The 16,814-nt window shown below is 39.5% G+C and overlaps 1 protein-coding gene and 1 pseudogene across 3 annotated transcripts in view; both read right to left on the bottom strand.

Annotated features, from left to right (window-relative positions):
- Window positions 1-16,814, bottom strand: part of CHN1 (chimerin 1) — a 207,030-nt gene that overhangs the window by 38,679 nt on the left and 151,537 nt on the right. For both annotated transcript variants that reach the window (XM_080798958.1, XM_080798959.1), the window contains one exon: window positions 9,307-9,384. In XM_080798958.1, the coding sequence (XP_080655084.1) occupies window positions 9,307-9,384 (78 nt within the window). The remainder of the gene's footprint in view (window positions 1-9,306; window positions 9,385-16,814) is intronic.
- LOC308339813 (small ribosomal subunit protein eS6-like) lies at window positions 468-2,535 on the bottom strand (annotated as a pseudogene). The gene is made up of 2 exons: window positions 2,476-2,535; window positions 468-1,332 (listed from the first exon to the last, which is right to left on the bottom strand). The product of its transcript is annotated as a small ribosomal subunit protein eS6-like (transcript).

Raw genomic sequence — 16,814 nt, 5'->3', positions numbered from 1 at the left:
TGTGGTACAGGGGACTTCTTATTGTGTGTTCTTCCTATGGGTTTAGATCCTTATCTTGTTATTGCAATGAGAGTCACACGCCAGGCTGCTTCTCTCCTTTGAGATAAAATTTGGAGATGCCAATTATTTTTAAATTGAAGAGTAACTGACATGCAATGTTGTATTAGTTTGAGGTATAAATACAGTGATTCGCTATTTGTGTATATTACAGCAGGGTCACCACATTGTCTAGTTGCCATCTGCCCCTATACACTACTGTGGCAAGGCTATTGGCAAGATTTCCTGTGTTGCACAGTTCATCCCCATGTCTTATGTATTTTTAACTGGAAGACTGTATCTCTTAACTGCCTTTGCTTATTTTGTTCATCCCTGCCACTGCTCTACCCTACAGCAATCATCGGCTTGTTCTCTGTATCTGTGCATTTATTTCAGTTCCATTTGTTCATTTGTTTTAATATGATTTTTATTTACTTTTGATGTCTGATCTCATTGTTGACTGGCCTGAGACCTAGAGGTTTCTGCCTCAGACAGGACAGCCTCTGTCTCTTGGCAATCTGTTCTTGGAGTTTTTCTTTGGCCTCCTTCATTCTCTTGGCCAAAAGCTGAGAATGTTCTGCAGCCTCTTCCTTATCTTTCTTAGTACACTGTTTCCTCGGAGCAATACGCCAACGTTTGTGTGACAGAACACACGGAGTAACAAGACATGGGATTGTGGGTGCTCTGGCTCTAGGTTTCTTAGCTTCTTTGTTTATGGGCTTTCTCACAACATACTGGCAGGCATCACCTTCTTTAGAGAGACTGGAAAAGTGGATTCGGCTGGCTCTTCTGCACCTCAGCGACACGGCACAGTAGAATCGGTGAGTTCAGGAATAGCCTTCTCCATTTTTTTTTTTTTTTTTAAAACAATGACTGAGTTGAGAACACTGAGATTGGCATTCATAATGCAACAGCGAACAGATTAGCCCTTTCTCCAGTCCTCCTCGGTTTGTAGCAGGAATGGCCCTTCCTCAGCAGCAGGTGGGCATGGCCATGGGTCAAGACACCCTCCTTCATGGGGAAGGCTTGTTTGTCATCGCCACCTCTGATTAGGATGGTGCGATCCTTCTACTGTTCACCCAGAGCACCCGCGGCAATTTCTGTGGCCCTATGCTTCTCATAAAAGGTACAGAGTTTGCGTTCATCATCCACTTCCATGCGTTTCTGGCAGCCAGTAACTAGGAAAGAAATGTTCAGCTTCACCCTAAAGCAGCCTGCTGCCTCTGAGGTGCCAGGGAAAAGAGCTGCTTTGATTTTAAATTCCACATATAATGAAATCCTATAGTATGTGTTTCTCTGTAGGTTCACCCATGTTGTTGCCAATGGCAAGATTTCATTTTTTATGCTAATATTCTATTTTACACACACACACATATCCTATCCCACACCTTCTTTAGCCATTTATCTTTTGATTGATATATATTAGGTTGCTTCCAATATCTTTGCTATGATAAATAATGCTGCAAGAATATAGGGGTGAATAGGTCTTTCTGAATTAGTGTTTTCATTTTCTTTGGATAAGTACCTAGAAGTGGAAATATTTGTATTGCATGGTGGTTCTGTTTTTAATCTTCTGAGAAAACTCCACAGTGTTTTTCAAAGTAGTCGCACCAATTTATATTCCCACCAATAGTGCATGGGGGTTCCTTCTTCTCCATGTCCTTCCCAAATCTTGTTTTTTTGTCTTATTGATTCTAGCCATTCTGACAGGTGAGGTGATACCAAATTTTCTAAAACATATCAGCAGAATGGTTATAAATGCTAGAAATAATCAATACAGTGTTAGATGTAGTTGTTTGTCAGAGGGTCTCACATTAAGATATTGGTTGGGAATAAGAATCAGAATTGATTCTGGTAAGAGAGCCCAGATGTTTAAAAGTGACAACCCTAGGGACGCCTGGGGGGGCTCAGTCAGCTGGGTGTCTGACTCTTGATTTCAGCTCAGGTCATGATTTCAGGCTCATGAGAGGGAAAGAGCCCCATGTTGGAGCTCCGTGCTGACAGCAGAGCCTGCTTGGAATTCTCTCTTTCTTTCTCCCCCTTTGCCCCTCCCCCTACTCCTGTGCATTCTCGATGTCTCTCTCTCTCTCTCTCTTAAAAAAAAAATAAAAAAAAAGTGACAACCATGTATTTTAATTTCAAGGCTGGCCTGAGGCTCTCTTGATTTGCTTTTTAATTAAATAAAATAAATAGTACACTTAATAAGTTCTGTTGATTGTCTCCTAGTGAGAAAGACAAACTTCTGAATCCCTCTAAATTTTAAAACAGCATAAGCAAAAATAGACAATTGGGACTACCTTTAATGATAAATCTTTTGCATAGCAAAGGAAACAATCAGCAGAATGGAAAGGTAACCTACCGCTGGATCATAAGGCAGTTTTATTTTTAATTTTTTGAGGAACTTCCATACTGTTTTTCATAATGGCTACATCAGCTTACATTCACAGCAACAACGTACAGGGGTTCCTCTTTCTCCACATCGTCACCAACACTGGCCATCTTTTGTCTTGTTTCTAACAGCCATTCTAACAGGTATGAGGTAATATCTCATTGTGGCTTTGATTTCCATTTCCCTGCTGATTCGTGATGTTGAGCGTCTTTCCACAGACCTATTAGCCGTTTGTTTATCTTTTGAGAAATGACTATTCTCAGGTCTTGTGCCTGTTTTTAAATCAGGCTGCTTCTGCTATTGGGCTGTATGAGTTCCTTACATATTTTGGGATACTAACCCCTTATCAGATATATGGTTTTTAAATATTTTCTTCCATTTCATAGGTTGCATTTTCATTCCATCAATTATTTTCTTTGTTGTGCAGAAGCTTTTACTTTGAAGCAATTCCACTTATTTTTGGTTTGGTTGCCTGTGTTTTTAGGGTCCTATCTGAAAAATCACTGCCCACACCAATGTTTTTCCCTTTGTTTTCTACTGTACTTTTATAGTCTCAAGTCTTATATTTAAGTCTTTAACCCATTTTGAGTTGATTGTTGTATATGATGTGAAATAAGGGATGAATTTCTTCTTCTTCTTCTTTTTTTTTTTTTTTTTGCATATAGCCAGTTTTCCCAGCATCATTTAATGAAGAAACCAGCCTGTCCTTATTTAGTGTACTTGGTGTCCTTGTTGAAGATCAGCTGACACATGGATTTATTTCTGGGCTTTCTGTTTGTTTCATTAGTCTATAGGTCTATTTTTATGCCAGTGCTATCCTGTTTTGATTACTGTAGCTTTGTTATACATTTTGAAATCAGAAAGTACTGATGCCTCCAGCTTTGTTCTTCTTGCTCAAGATTGCTTTTGGTCTTTTGTGGTTCCACGTGAATCTTAGGATTGCTTTTTCTAGTTCTGTAAAGAATGCCATTGGGATTATGCCCGGAATTGCACTGGCTCTGAAGATCACTTTGGGTAGTATGTACATTTTAGCAATATTCTTCCAATTCATAAAACATGGGTTTCTCTTGGGTTAAGTATAACATTTAAAATTCTCTAGCCCCATAAAATGGCTGCAAAGAAGTAAAAGCAACTATGTGCAAAGCTTGTGAAGTGTTTCTTTTTGGATTATGAATGGCAAGCAGTAACCTTCTCTGCACTTGAGGCATCATAACTGGTTCCTCAGCCAACGCTCCAAACCCTAAGAAGGACAGATAGGGCTGAGGCTGAGAATGTCATGATGCTGAGGGGCAGTGCAGAGGCCTGAATGGAAATGTAAGGTGAGTCTTTGTGGTCCTTCTCACCACCATTAGGGACAGAGATAAAGAGCAGAGTAGCATGTGTTCATTATTTTTGACTTCTGTAGTATCTGATAAGTACTATACTGAACAGTAACAGCAACAGTGCCTACAGGGATCTTACAGATGATCTTGTCCAATCTCCCACTTTCCCTCCATGACTGCCCTAAGGAGAGAAAAACCGCTGATCTGCGCCGAGCTTTGTTATTTTTATCTTCTCTTGCAAGTGACCCACATTAAGAATTGGGAATTTTGTCTGTGTGTCTATATACAGAGATACATATAAATATATTTGTATAACCTAGAAATATATATATGTAATATATATATTTCTCTCTATATAGATATATATAGAATGTATAATACAATATTATATATAATTTAATCTTCCATTTGAAGGAAAATATTTATTCCTTTAAAATAGCTGTCAGACACTCCATGTTCTACCCACAGGAAGAGCAATGATGTCTAATAATGAGACATTCCAGGTTGCCTTTTCCATTAGTCATACTGTATTTAACTTCTTTTATAATGTTATTAATTCAAAACAGTAGTGAAATTTCTGAGCACTTAAAACATGAACACAGATTCTCCAGTAAAATATAAGACAACAAGAAGGTATTGTTTGACTGCATTTAAAAAACTCACGTAAATTCGATTAAAAATTGTAATATTATGTGTCTTAAAATCATTGGTAGAACCTATTTTTATGTTGAAATTTCCTGTTGCAGGAGAGGTGATTTCCAAATACAAATACAACAATCACTACCACCACCACAAAGAAAGTTCCCTCCTGTCACATTGTATGCTCATTTAGTCATTCAGCAGATGTTTCTTGAACATTTGCGTTTTACTAAATATAGGGACAGGGGAAGGAAGAGTGGAGATGAGTAAAGAAGTGGGGGATGGTGGTGATGTGATGGTTGGTGGGCAAAGTACACAGGTACCCCAGTCGATGAACAGGATAGTTCACTGTTAATATAACAAGTTTTAAAAAAGTATTCCTTCATATACAGGTTATTTTAATTCTTTTTTAAAAAATAATTTCTTTTCAGCCTTTTGGCTAAGATCAAGTATAAACATAAACACTAATATCTTGTCCTCATATGGGCCTTAATAAAGTTTTAAAAGTGGAAAATGATGATTATCTTAACAAATCTAATGCTTCTCAATATACTAAAGAGAACTTTAATTTTTAAGCAGTCTCTATACCCCCTATAGGGCTCGAACTCACAACCCCGAGATCAAGAGTTGCACGCTCCAGCAACCGAGCCGGCCAGCTGTCCCGAGAGAATTATAGAGCTGTAAGGTCACTTATGGATCATGTCGTTTAACTCCACATTTCATCCTAACTCTGTTTTTATTTGCTGGTTCATTTTGTGTTTATTCTCAAATGGGAATCAAATAAGGACCACAGGTGTTGGATCTGTCTCTGTCCTTTGGAGGAAAGGAAAGACCACTCTCAGCAGGAGACCTGGCCATTTCTACCCTCCCGTTTATCGGACAGCAGCACGCCTGCTCTGCCAGGATTGGCAGGTCCACCATTATCACTTTAAACCCAGTAGGTCCCGACTCAGTAATTTTAGTAAATATTACAAAGTTCATGTTATAGTCTTATTTAATTACAGTATCAATTCACATTTCAGGATTCACTGCTTGCATATTATCTTGGCAACATTAAGGCTGTTAATAAAATGTCACATTTTTCATTTATATGCAGAATGCAAGTATCTAGACTCGAGCATGAACCAGTGGCCATTTCAAGACTACCTTAACAAAAAAGACTAAAGGCAGATTTTAAAGTATTCTCTCACTGTAATTCTTAACGTTCTTTTCTTTAAATGACTTAATTTGTGTAAGTAGCCAGGTTTCTATGGTTGTTTTCACTATATGGAATCTTGATTTTATTTTATAGAGCTATTAAATTATACTGAATGAAACACCAAATAGTTAAATCTGGAAGGAGTAAGAGACATGCAGAGGATTTCACTGTACTCTGTGGTGCATGAAAATGCAACAGCTCTTGCATAACCTCTAACTCTGCCTGGGAGCTAAGAAAGAAGCAAGCGCTTCCTTTCACCCCACAATCATGCCTGGGCTCTCAATAGCATCACGACCTCTGTACCTGGGCATGAAATAGCCTTGGTATGGATTCAGGAAAAATACCATCTGGGGTAATTTGTTATAAGGAAAATAGCCGTCACCAAGTACCTTATACCTACCAGGGGCTCAGTTCTGATGTAGAACCAGTGGCTTAAAGATCAAGCAGTCTGCCCAAGGTCATGTAAGTGCTAAGCAAGCTCCTGAGGGCCAGGGCTGGGTCTCAGTTATGATTCCATCCAGAGAACCTCAAGTGTAGGATATAAGGATATAGTCATTGCTGCTGGAGTGCCTGTGTCTTAATGTCAGAGGTGTTTTGGTTCAGTTTTTAAGTTTGCTTAAGAAATTAACCCTGTACTCTCTCTCTCTCTCTCTCTGTTGTGTTAGGACAGGAGCAGTTCTTAAAATGAGAGGTTGATCCAGAAAAGAGTTAAAATTATTTTCGCTCTAAGTTATGTTGACAAATTATAATCAGTTTTAAAGGATGTGGTACATTTGTTTTTTAAACGATCTCCCTAAGAAAGACAATTGTTGAGACAGATTTTTTTTAAATCAAATTCTTATAAATAACATTAGAAAAAATTTAAAAGGCCATGTTACATAACAGTAAATGGGAAGCCTTCCTGCTTTCATTTTTTTCTATTAAAAAAAAATAAAAAAATCAAAACACCTGTCTGCAGTTAGGCCTGGTTGATTTTTCTTCTTTTTGGATCTCAGCTTGGTGAGTACTTGCACCAAAGGTATAAGGCATTCTTGGCTTTACCTTCTGAAATGAGATCTGGCAGCTGTTCAATGCCACAGAGCAATGTTACATAACAAGGCAGTTCAAGAAGCAAAAAAGAAAACCACATTGAAATGAGGCTTTTGGGCCTGTGGATAGCAAAATCCACTTTTACCAACAGAGAAAATAATCAAGGGCAAGGCCATATGAATGATTATCATCATATAATGCTCAGAGTTCTTCCCACCATAAATCTCTGAACTGTACATACTTACATATCACAAGCGTGACCTTCTAAGTGAACATTTGTGTGGGAGAGAAGTGCTCCTGCCACAGAGTCTGAATTCTTTGGCGGGGGGCATGTTCTCTGAAGTCGACTATGACTACCCCTCCCACCTTTCTCTTTTTTATAATGCCACCCCACAGAAACATTTTTTAAATAACAAAGAATAATTTCAATGGAAGGAGTCAAATTCTGAGACTTCTGACCTTATTAGCAACTATAAAATATATGTAATAGAACTTCACTGTCTAATATGAGCTCTTCCCTGAGCATAAATACTTTTTAAAAAGTACAGCCCACTTGATTTTAATTTTTTTTAAGCTCCAGTGAAGGAAGCAGACTTCTTTTTAATGTGCCTTCTCCGTTTTTTTGTTTTTAACACAAGCATCTTTATAACAGTTTGGGTACCAAGCAAAGGGTCACAATTGGTCCCAGAGTCAGCACTTTTCTGGCTGTTCAAAATTTGCTCATTAAAGCCATGTGTTAAATTAAAATAGAAAAATTATTGGAAGATACAACACCACCACCCAAAAAAGGGGGGGGGGAGAGAATGTGCTTGTTTATGCAAATCCCTGAACAGACTTACTATTTGCTTTTGATCAATGAACTTGACTTAACACTAAAATGGCATCCCTTTTTTTTTTTTTTTAAAGATTTTATTTATTTGACAGAGAGAGACACAGTGAGAGAGGGAACACAGGCAGCTGGAGTGGGAGTGGGAGAAGTAGGCTTCCTGCCGAGCAGGAGCCCGATGTGGCGCTTGATCCCAAGACCCAGGGATCACGACCCGAGCCGAAGGCAGATGCTCAACGACTGAGCCACCCAGGTGCCCCTAAAATGGCATCCTTAATAGGTCAGTCTGTTCCTGCTGAACACAGCAGAGGGGACATCCTTAGAGATACATTTTTAAATCCCAGCCATTTCTAAACAGTATGCATAGTTTCTTGCTTGGAAACTTCAGTGGCTATTTTTCGACTGAGCATGCATGTAACTTTATACTTGGGGTCCTTCTCTTGATAAAAATCCTGTATGACCAAAAAAAAAAAAAAAAAATCCTGTATGACCAATTTGTCATGCAAGAGGAGACTGAGGCCTAGTAACTTGCATGTACTGTTCAGGTTCAAAAATGGAAGAGGTGGTTGAGACTGGATCCACATACTGAATGGTCTCAATTTCATTTAAAATCAAAGATACCAGCTGAAAGGTAAGGTCCTGAACAATATATTTAAAGAGGGAGAAAAAAATGGTATTTGCTTTACCTTGAAATATTAGCAATCTTCATACGGTCCAAACAGTTTAGAATTTATCCTTTATCCACAAATGATGTGGAGATCATAAAAATCTATTCCTCACTAAAAAAAGTAGAGCGTATTAGGGGTGTGGTGATTAGCATTTGAGTAAAATACATGCTAGTGTTAACAATCAGGACGAATTGCAAATGGGAAGCGAGAAGTACATCCTGAATGAGTATATCTGCTGAATAAATGCTGAATAAACAGAAGATCAGAGTTCCAGCCTATCCTCCTTTGAAACCATATGCCCTCCAACATTACTAAACTAAAGACAGAAAACTTGATCATGAAGTTGGGTAACTCCTGGGAAGGGACAGCGGATGTACCGGTTCGTCCACCCGCCGAGTGTAACTGGGTGTTCGTCTGCACAGCCTCCCACTGCATGCTTCCCCAGTCAGGCTGCAGAGGACCCAACTCCAAGGCCTTATATCCTGCTAGGCATGCAGGCAATTTGAACCAACACACACATCATCTTGACGAAAGATGATTAAAGTAGAGTTGGTAAAACACAGTGACACACTAATTAAACACACACACACACACACACACACACACACACACACACACACAGAAAGCAATACTCAAAAAAGTGAAGAGAGGCTGCTTAAATCTGCAGGAACAGTCCCGGGGTAGCCACCCTCCTTTCATCATGGTCAATTCATTAACAGAGGAGAAAAGACAGAAACGGGGGAAATGCAGACCATCTGCTCAATCCAGATGCAACCACGCACCCCTCTTACATCCAAAGCTTTTCACCAGAAAGGAACAGAGATAAGATCTAATCCTCTCATGAAATATCCGACAAAGGTAGTAGACATATTTGCATCACAAATAAAATAATGCCAAAATCATTATTAAATGAGACCTTTCAAATGTCAGTTCAGACTTTTACCATCGAGTGTACATTGATTAAGCAGAATACTAAATCAGCATTAGAGAAAATGGAGTTGGGTTCTATTAGCTTTAGTCAGCTATCCCTTAAATAAAACCATGCTTAAAACATCTTCATTCCTTAAATAGCAAGAACATTTTAGTCCAGTCATCGTAGTTTTAAAAAAGACAGCAAAAGAAATTCCTTTAACGCTGTATACTACAAGCAATGGGCATTTTCTCTCTTGTAAGAAAAGGTTAAAAACAAATATTCTTACCTTGAAATTGTGAACCTTTTCATATTTTGGAATTTGCTCGTTTTCTTTCAGAGTTGCTCTTCTAACAAGTGATGTCAACTGCGAATAAGCAAAGAGTTTCAGAGGTTGCCAGATTGTCACAGACGACTTTTGAGAACCCAGTTTCATTCCCAAGGCTGCTATCAATAAATCTTGCTGACGGCCCTCTGGTTTTGATTTGTGAACTGCAGCTCTGTTAGTTTTCCTACCCGACCAAGACTCTTTGGATGGCATTTTGGAATTCAGAAAAGAAATAAAACCTATATTGATCTGTCTGCCGGTGAACTCTGTTCAGCTAACAAATGAGCATTCTGCCAGCCAGCACAGAACCCTAATCTACAGAGAGCTGCAGAGAAACATCGCGGAGAGGTGGAGGAGAATGATGAAGCACTTCTTAGAAAGAGGTCGACTAACCAGAAAAATTCTTCTTTCTTCCTTTTTTTTTTTTTTTAAAGGGCTCTATATTTAAGCTTCTGAAAACTTAAGAGTCTGAACAGACATAAAGAATCGATGCTAATATACAAAACATTCAGCATCTCTCCATCCCTTTTTAAAAGCCATGCAATTTTGACATATGATACATTTCTAAAAGCTTCCTTCTCTATTCAATATGTTACTGTCCATCCTGGATGAAAGATGCCTACATACTGCCTGCAGTCAGCTTCTAGCAGCAGGCACCCTGTGGAGCCCCTAGCAGGGAGGGTGGGGAAGGAAGGGATTTGACAGGGAAGGCTTGATTACACTGGTCACCGTAAGAAAGGAGATAACCAATGAGGATCAAGCAACAGTATTTAAGTATTGTATTCCTCAACTCTGTCTCTTTTCCTCCCTCCTCTCATGTAAGATTTTCTTGCTGGCTCAAGGAAAAAATAAAAAAATCAGTGGGAAGACAATGAGGCATGAATGAGTCATGCATTATTACAAAATGGAATATTTCTTTTACCTAATAAAAGCAAAGGAAGATTAACGGGCAGCACCAGGTTTCAAAAGAATTTCCCATCACTGCCTGGTACATTATGAAAGGCTAATCTCTATCCTCCTTTGTGCATTATGGACTGAGGTTAACTAACAAAAACCCAATTTTATTTAAGATGAGCAAAAGCTGGTAAGTATTTTGATGAAAAAAAAAAAAGGCGTTTAACTGGTAGCACACTATTTTCATGCAGAACGAGCAGTGTGCATATAACACAGCTAACACCCTGCGGTGGTCAGTTTTGTCTCCCTATAAGGAGGATTTTTGTTGCGAATCTACAAGTAAATGGATCCAGTCTTTATTTTAATTATTAGTCTCAACATTCTTAATTCAAAGAGCTTGAGGCCAGCTGAGAATAATTTCTCACGCACACAGGTCATAGATGTAGCGTAACTGTGCTTGTAGAACCCATGGATATTTGTTTGCTGATATAAAAAGGGGGGAAGGGTGCAGGGTAAGAGACAAATCAGCTCCGTTTAAGAGCAATACCCATACTTTTTGCTAAACTACTATAAGAAGCTGAAGTTTTCCCATATTGGTTCCCTAAACATCTCCCCTTTGCTTCCTCATGTTATGGTAATCAAGTTTAACCCATTATGGTTCTAGTTGTTACATTGTATTTAAAGAATCAAAAATTATTTTTAAATGAATTCAGTCCATTTGCTGAGCACAATTTATCTCAGATTTCATTATCTATAGGGGTATGTGTCCAATGTGCCCAGTCTATAGGGGGTATGTGCAGATTCTAATTTAATTAGGACACGAAGTTGTTCTTAAACCATGCTAGATATTAGAAATACTGATGACTGATTTTCTAAACATCCCCCAATTTTTTTATTTACTTGAGTATATAGTCCCTTTTAAAAAAATGTCTTACTCTTTAAAAAAAAAATTCTGAGGGCATCTGGTTGGTTCAGCTGGAAGAACATGGGACTCTTGTTCTCAGGATTGTGAATTTGAGCCCCATGCTGGGTGGAGAGATTACTTTAATCTCTTAAATCTTAATTACTTAAAAAAAATAAACTTAAGAAAAAAAACACAAAAATACTTTTTCAAAAATTTTCTAATAAAAGGCAGAAGTTAATATTTACATCTATAGGTATTTCATTCCCACAAATTTATACCATTTTGTCATTACATAAGACCAAAACAAAAGTTCCTGTTCTAAGAGAAAATACAAGGGAAAGAACTTTCCTTGCCTAACCTAAGTTACTTTTTGGTTTAGACCTAGTTTGTCATGTGATGACTAAAAATACAAACGCCAAACAGCCCTTTAGTCATGTGCAACTGAAGGTGAAGTTTATCCAATTCTCAGTAGACACTAGAAAAACAGACTCCAAAGGCAAATTTAACAGTAATTTTTTTTCTCTCTACAATGTTTAACGCTCAGTGTTTACATTACTAGGTCAAAGAAAACAATCACCCATGTAACTCAAAGCAGCTTCTCCCCCCGCCCCGCCCAGTATTTCTGATCAAGGTCCTTTATTATAAACCATCCCCAGTTCTTCAGCTGTAGTAACTAAAATTCAACCAATGCATAGAAAGACTGATGGTAGAGAAAATTCACGGCTGGGCAAAAGTGCACATTTTGTCTTTGAGAGGCAAGTCTGCTGTAGACTCTGCACAGTCACTTTTCTTCCCAAATAATTTTGGTACCTAATCGAGACATACTAGATTAACTATAATTCGGGCAGCTACCCTGGGCAACAGGAGACAGAAAACAATGGCGAAGGAAGAAGTTCTTAGCTACTCTCAAAGAGCTAGGGGTTTTTTGGTCGCATGATGCCTTTAATGACTTGCAATAATGCAACTTCTGCATTAATTTTGCTGCAGCAGCTCTCAAGTCCTAAGAACTGCTAATTCTAAAGTTCAGAACTAACACCAATGTTCTGATGTTCTAGACAGATATGTACCGCTCATCCTTGTATTTATCTGGCCATATTTAGATAGCTATAGAATCTACTAATGATGGCTATCATTTATTATTACGTATCCATGTTCCAGGCACCTAGCTAAGCACTTTACATACAGAATCCCATTAAATCTGCAGAAAGATGCCCGTAAGGTGTATGTTATCCTCACTTCATAGCTGAAAGAAAAGAGGCCTACAGAAGTTAACTTCCTGCACTCCACAGCTAGTTGGTGGTAGGTAAGAGCTGGCTTTTTAAACATCATGCTTAAACATTGACATTGGAAAATGAGAAGGAATTTTGAAGTCTGAGGGTAGTTGTTTTCCTCTCTGATTCTCTTCAAGGTGGTTTCTCTAGTTATTTTTCCCTTTCAATTTCAACGAGCAGCAATAGATGGTAAAACAGAGGAAGCAATGAATAACAATGGACGGTGAGAGAAGCAGTAGTAGCTAACAACCCTAGACCTCAAGTCCAGCACCAGTATGTGCAACAGGCAGTGCAGCCTGCAAGGCTCCGTTCAGCACACCCTCCCCCAGTGGGACCTTTGAGGATCTGCACCAATTAGGTGTGGCTTTACCCATTCGGGAACCTCTGCTCCCTTCCCTTGTTCATTAATTATGAGATGTACCACATTCCACCTGATATCACAGTTCCTGTGTAGCTGTTCATATAGACTGAGTTTTACACATCTTAGTATAAACCCTGAATTTAGCACAGGAGTTTACACAAATAAAGGTCCATGAAATACCTGGGTAAGAAAACAAGACCAAATGAAGGCACCTGTTTATATTGGGGGTGATATATTATAATAATTTATTATATATTACATATATTACATATATAATAAATTATTATAATAAAAAAAGATGGGATTTGAAATCAGAGACACTTGGGTTTGAATCCTGACCTTGGGAGATTTGCTTGGTGCTGTGCTTACCTCATTTACACGCATAAACAGGGCAGTTTAAAAGAGATGATATATCAAAGGGAAGAGACTGCCTAGTAGTAAGCACCCACTAAATGGTGGTATTACCAGCAGTATTTAGTGTTTCATTTTGACTAACTCTTTGGCCATCCTTGATACTGATGGCACTTTTGTACATTCACCTAAATGAGGGTGACGAGCCTGGGAAAAGAAATGGAGAACAGGCAGAGTCTACAACCCTCTCAGTTTCTACCTCTGTCTGTACCATCCGTAATATAGAGAAGGGGACTACAAAAATGGTGTGTGTATAGCAGGAGACAGTTGTGTGAAGAATAAGAAACAGAAGGGGGAAACAGGGGACCTTGGAAGGGAACAATTTGCTGTTTTTCAAATAAAGAAATTTCTACCACTGATCTCTCTACCCTGTTTGTCTAGTAATAAAATGAATTTATGCAAAACTAGTTTCTCATTTTCACCAAGTGTAGTACGACAGGACCAGGTTGTGGGCCGGACAAAAGTGCTGATCTTAACCCTGTCTTCTACTAGCTGTGGCACGTCCTGATCAAGTTACTCATTTCTTTCAGTCTTTGTTTCCTTATGTGTATAATTGATTAAAAGTACTTACATTATAGAATTAGATGAGATAATATATGGGAAACATTTTGTATTATTCCTGGCACAGACAATAATAAATAGAAGTTTCCCTCCTTCCCTTGTATCTAAGGACTTCTATTTCCAAAATCAGGGTTAATATAGTGGGGCTGTGGGACACATAGAAGGCCCAAAGCCACTGGCCTAAGCAGTATAAGCTTCAGGTCAAGCTGTAATCAGGTGCTTTAAGGACACAACACAGGCATCACTGTTCGGCAATCCTTACCTTATCCTGTCCTGGCAATCTGAACCCTCAGGCTCAAACTCTGAATAACCCTTGTTCCGTCCACCTTCTCACCTCAAAACCTGCTTACAGGGAAGGGTCTTATCAATTTATTCATGCTAAGGTACAAATGACTGATTATACTTCCTTTTCCACAAATATCTGGTTTTTAATGTAAGACCGAAGACTTATGCCAAAGGAATAAATCTAACTATGAATGTCAGAACTCGTTAACAGTAAGAGTATTCTCTAGGAAACTGAAAGGACCTCACACAGAGAGCCACCTCCTTTGAATATCATGATGATACCACAGACTCATGAACACAATGTTCCAGTTAACTAAGTAAAGTCAACATTTCATCAGAAAAGCACCATAAAGGAATGTTCCAGCTGGCATAGCCCAGAGCTTGGAGAGATGAAGAGTAACTGGATTAACTATTGGGTAAACCTGGTTCAGGTTTAGCAAAATCCTGCAATTTCTATAAAATATTAATATTCAGATATTAAGAACACAGCTTTGATTTTTGGGGTTCAGGATGGTAACACAGGAAGGCCCGGAACTCCCCTCATCTGTGGACAAAGCACATCTACACCTATTTATAGAGGAAGCCCTCCTGAAGGACGGAGGGTTGACTTCACAGCTTCTGCACAACAAAAGCCAGACAGCATAGAGAACCTCCGACAGACAATAACAAAGGAAACTGCTACCCCTGAAACTGCAAACTGCAGTGGGAAGGAATAGTACTGAGGGGCTGTGAGCAGGCCATGGTTAAAAAAACAAGAGGGGAAATGGGTGGGGGAATGGCATAACTGGGTGACAGGTATTAAGGCGGGCAATGATGTCATGAACACCAGGTGTCACATACAGCTTATGACATCACTAAATTCTACTCCTGAAACTCATAAAAAAATTAAAAAATTAAAAAACAACTACAATATGAAAGATCCAGCCCTAGAACTCTGCCAAATGGCAGGGAGCTGCTAGAATTCTCTGAGTTGATGAGGCTGGTGAGGACCATGGTTTACGTTCCCTTCCACCTGACAGCATGGACAGGAGCACAGCTGGCCTGCCATCTCAGCAAGCCTGGAGCTGCCCACACCAACCCAAGCTGTGCCACCTAGGTGGCTCTGGCATAGGATACACCAGGCCACCCCAGTTGGTGTTTGCTCCAGCTCCAGCTGTCTTACTGAGATGACACAAGCATAAAGCACCCTGGAGCACACCAGGCCCACACCACTTCAGCTCCAGATGACTGCCGGAGCAACCCCAGTGCAGAGTGCTCTGGGACCTCCTGGATCCCACCTCCTTTAGCTCCAGCTGCCCACCAGGGCACCTCCTGTGCCGAGCACCCAGGACACCCCCAACTGCATCCATTTCAGCTGTCCTGCCAGAGCCCCCTCTGCGCATAGAGCCCCAGGACCCTCCTCTCTCCCCATCTATATGCACTTCAGCTCTGCCAGGGTGCCCTTTGCACAGAGAGCCCCAGGTCTCCCTGGCTTATAACCATTTCAGCCACAGCTGTCCTACCAGGGAGACCTTAGCATTGACAACTATGGGACGACTCACCCCGTGTCCTCTTCAGTTCTAGCCATCCCATAAGAACAGCCCGAGGACCTCCAGTACATGCCAGCCAATCACGAGACACACACAGTCTACACAGGGGATGACCATATACAAGACTATTCCTGCCAGCTTAGAAGTAGCTGTTCTGATTCATTGAAACAAACACAGAAAGGGAAGCAAAATGAGAATACAGAGAATTGTGGTCCAAATGAAAGAACAAGACAAAATACCAGAAAAAGAATTAAATGAAACAGACATAAGCAATATGCCTGATAAAAAGTTTAAGTAACAATCATAAAGATGCTCATGAATTGGAGGAAAGAGTGGAAGAACTCAGTGAGAACTTCAAAAAGAGACAAAATATTAAAAAGAATCAGAGTTGAAGAATACAATAGCTAAAATGAAAACTATACTAGATGAAATCACTAGTAGATTAGTAGAGGGAGAAGAACAGAGCAGTAATCTGAAATATGGGTTAGTGGAAAGCAACCAAGCTGAACATTAAAAAGGAAAAAAAGAATTTATAAAAAGGAGGTTAAGGGATCTCTTAGACAACATCGAGTCAAAAAACATTTGCATTATAGAGGTCCCAGAAGAAGAAGAGAGAGATGAAGGGGCAGAAAACTTACCTGAACAAATGATGACTGAAAACTTCTCTAACCTGGGGAAGGAAACCCCAGGTTCAGGAAGCAAACAGAATTCCAAACAAGATGAATCCAAGGATGTCCACACCATGACAAACAATCATTTAAATGTTTAAGATTGGGGCACCTGAGTGGCTCAGTGGGTTAAGCCTCTGCCTTCAGCTCAGGTCATGATCTCAGGGTCCTGGGATCGAGCCCCGCATCGGGGTCTCTGCTCAGCAGGAAGCCTGCTTACTCCCTCTCTCTCTGCCTGCCTCTCTGCCTACTTGTGATCCCTGTCTGTCAAATAAATAAATAAAATCTTTAAAAAAAATAAATGTTTACGATTAATGGTAAAGAGAATTTTAAAAGCAGCAAAAGACAAATAAATAGTTACATACAAGGGAACCCCATGAAGCTATCAGCTGATTTTTCAGCTGAAACTTTGCAGGCCAGAAGAGAGTGGCATGATATATTCAAAAAACTTAAAGAAAAAAAACCTACAGTCAAGAATACCCTACCCAGCAAGGTTATCATTCACAATGGAAGGAGAGGGAGAGTTTCCCACAAAAACAAAAGTTAAAGGAGTTCGTCACCACTAAACTGGCCTTATAAGAAGTG

Source organism: Martes martes, assembly GCF_963455335.1.
Source record: "Martes martes genome assembly, chromosome: 3".
Classification (NCBI taxonomy): domain Eukaryota; kingdom Metazoa; phylum Chordata; class Mammalia; order Carnivora; family Mustelidae; genus Martes; species Martes martes.
The sequence above is the reverse complement of the archived record's forward strand: the minus strand, read 5'-3'. Positions and strand labels throughout refer to the sequence as shown.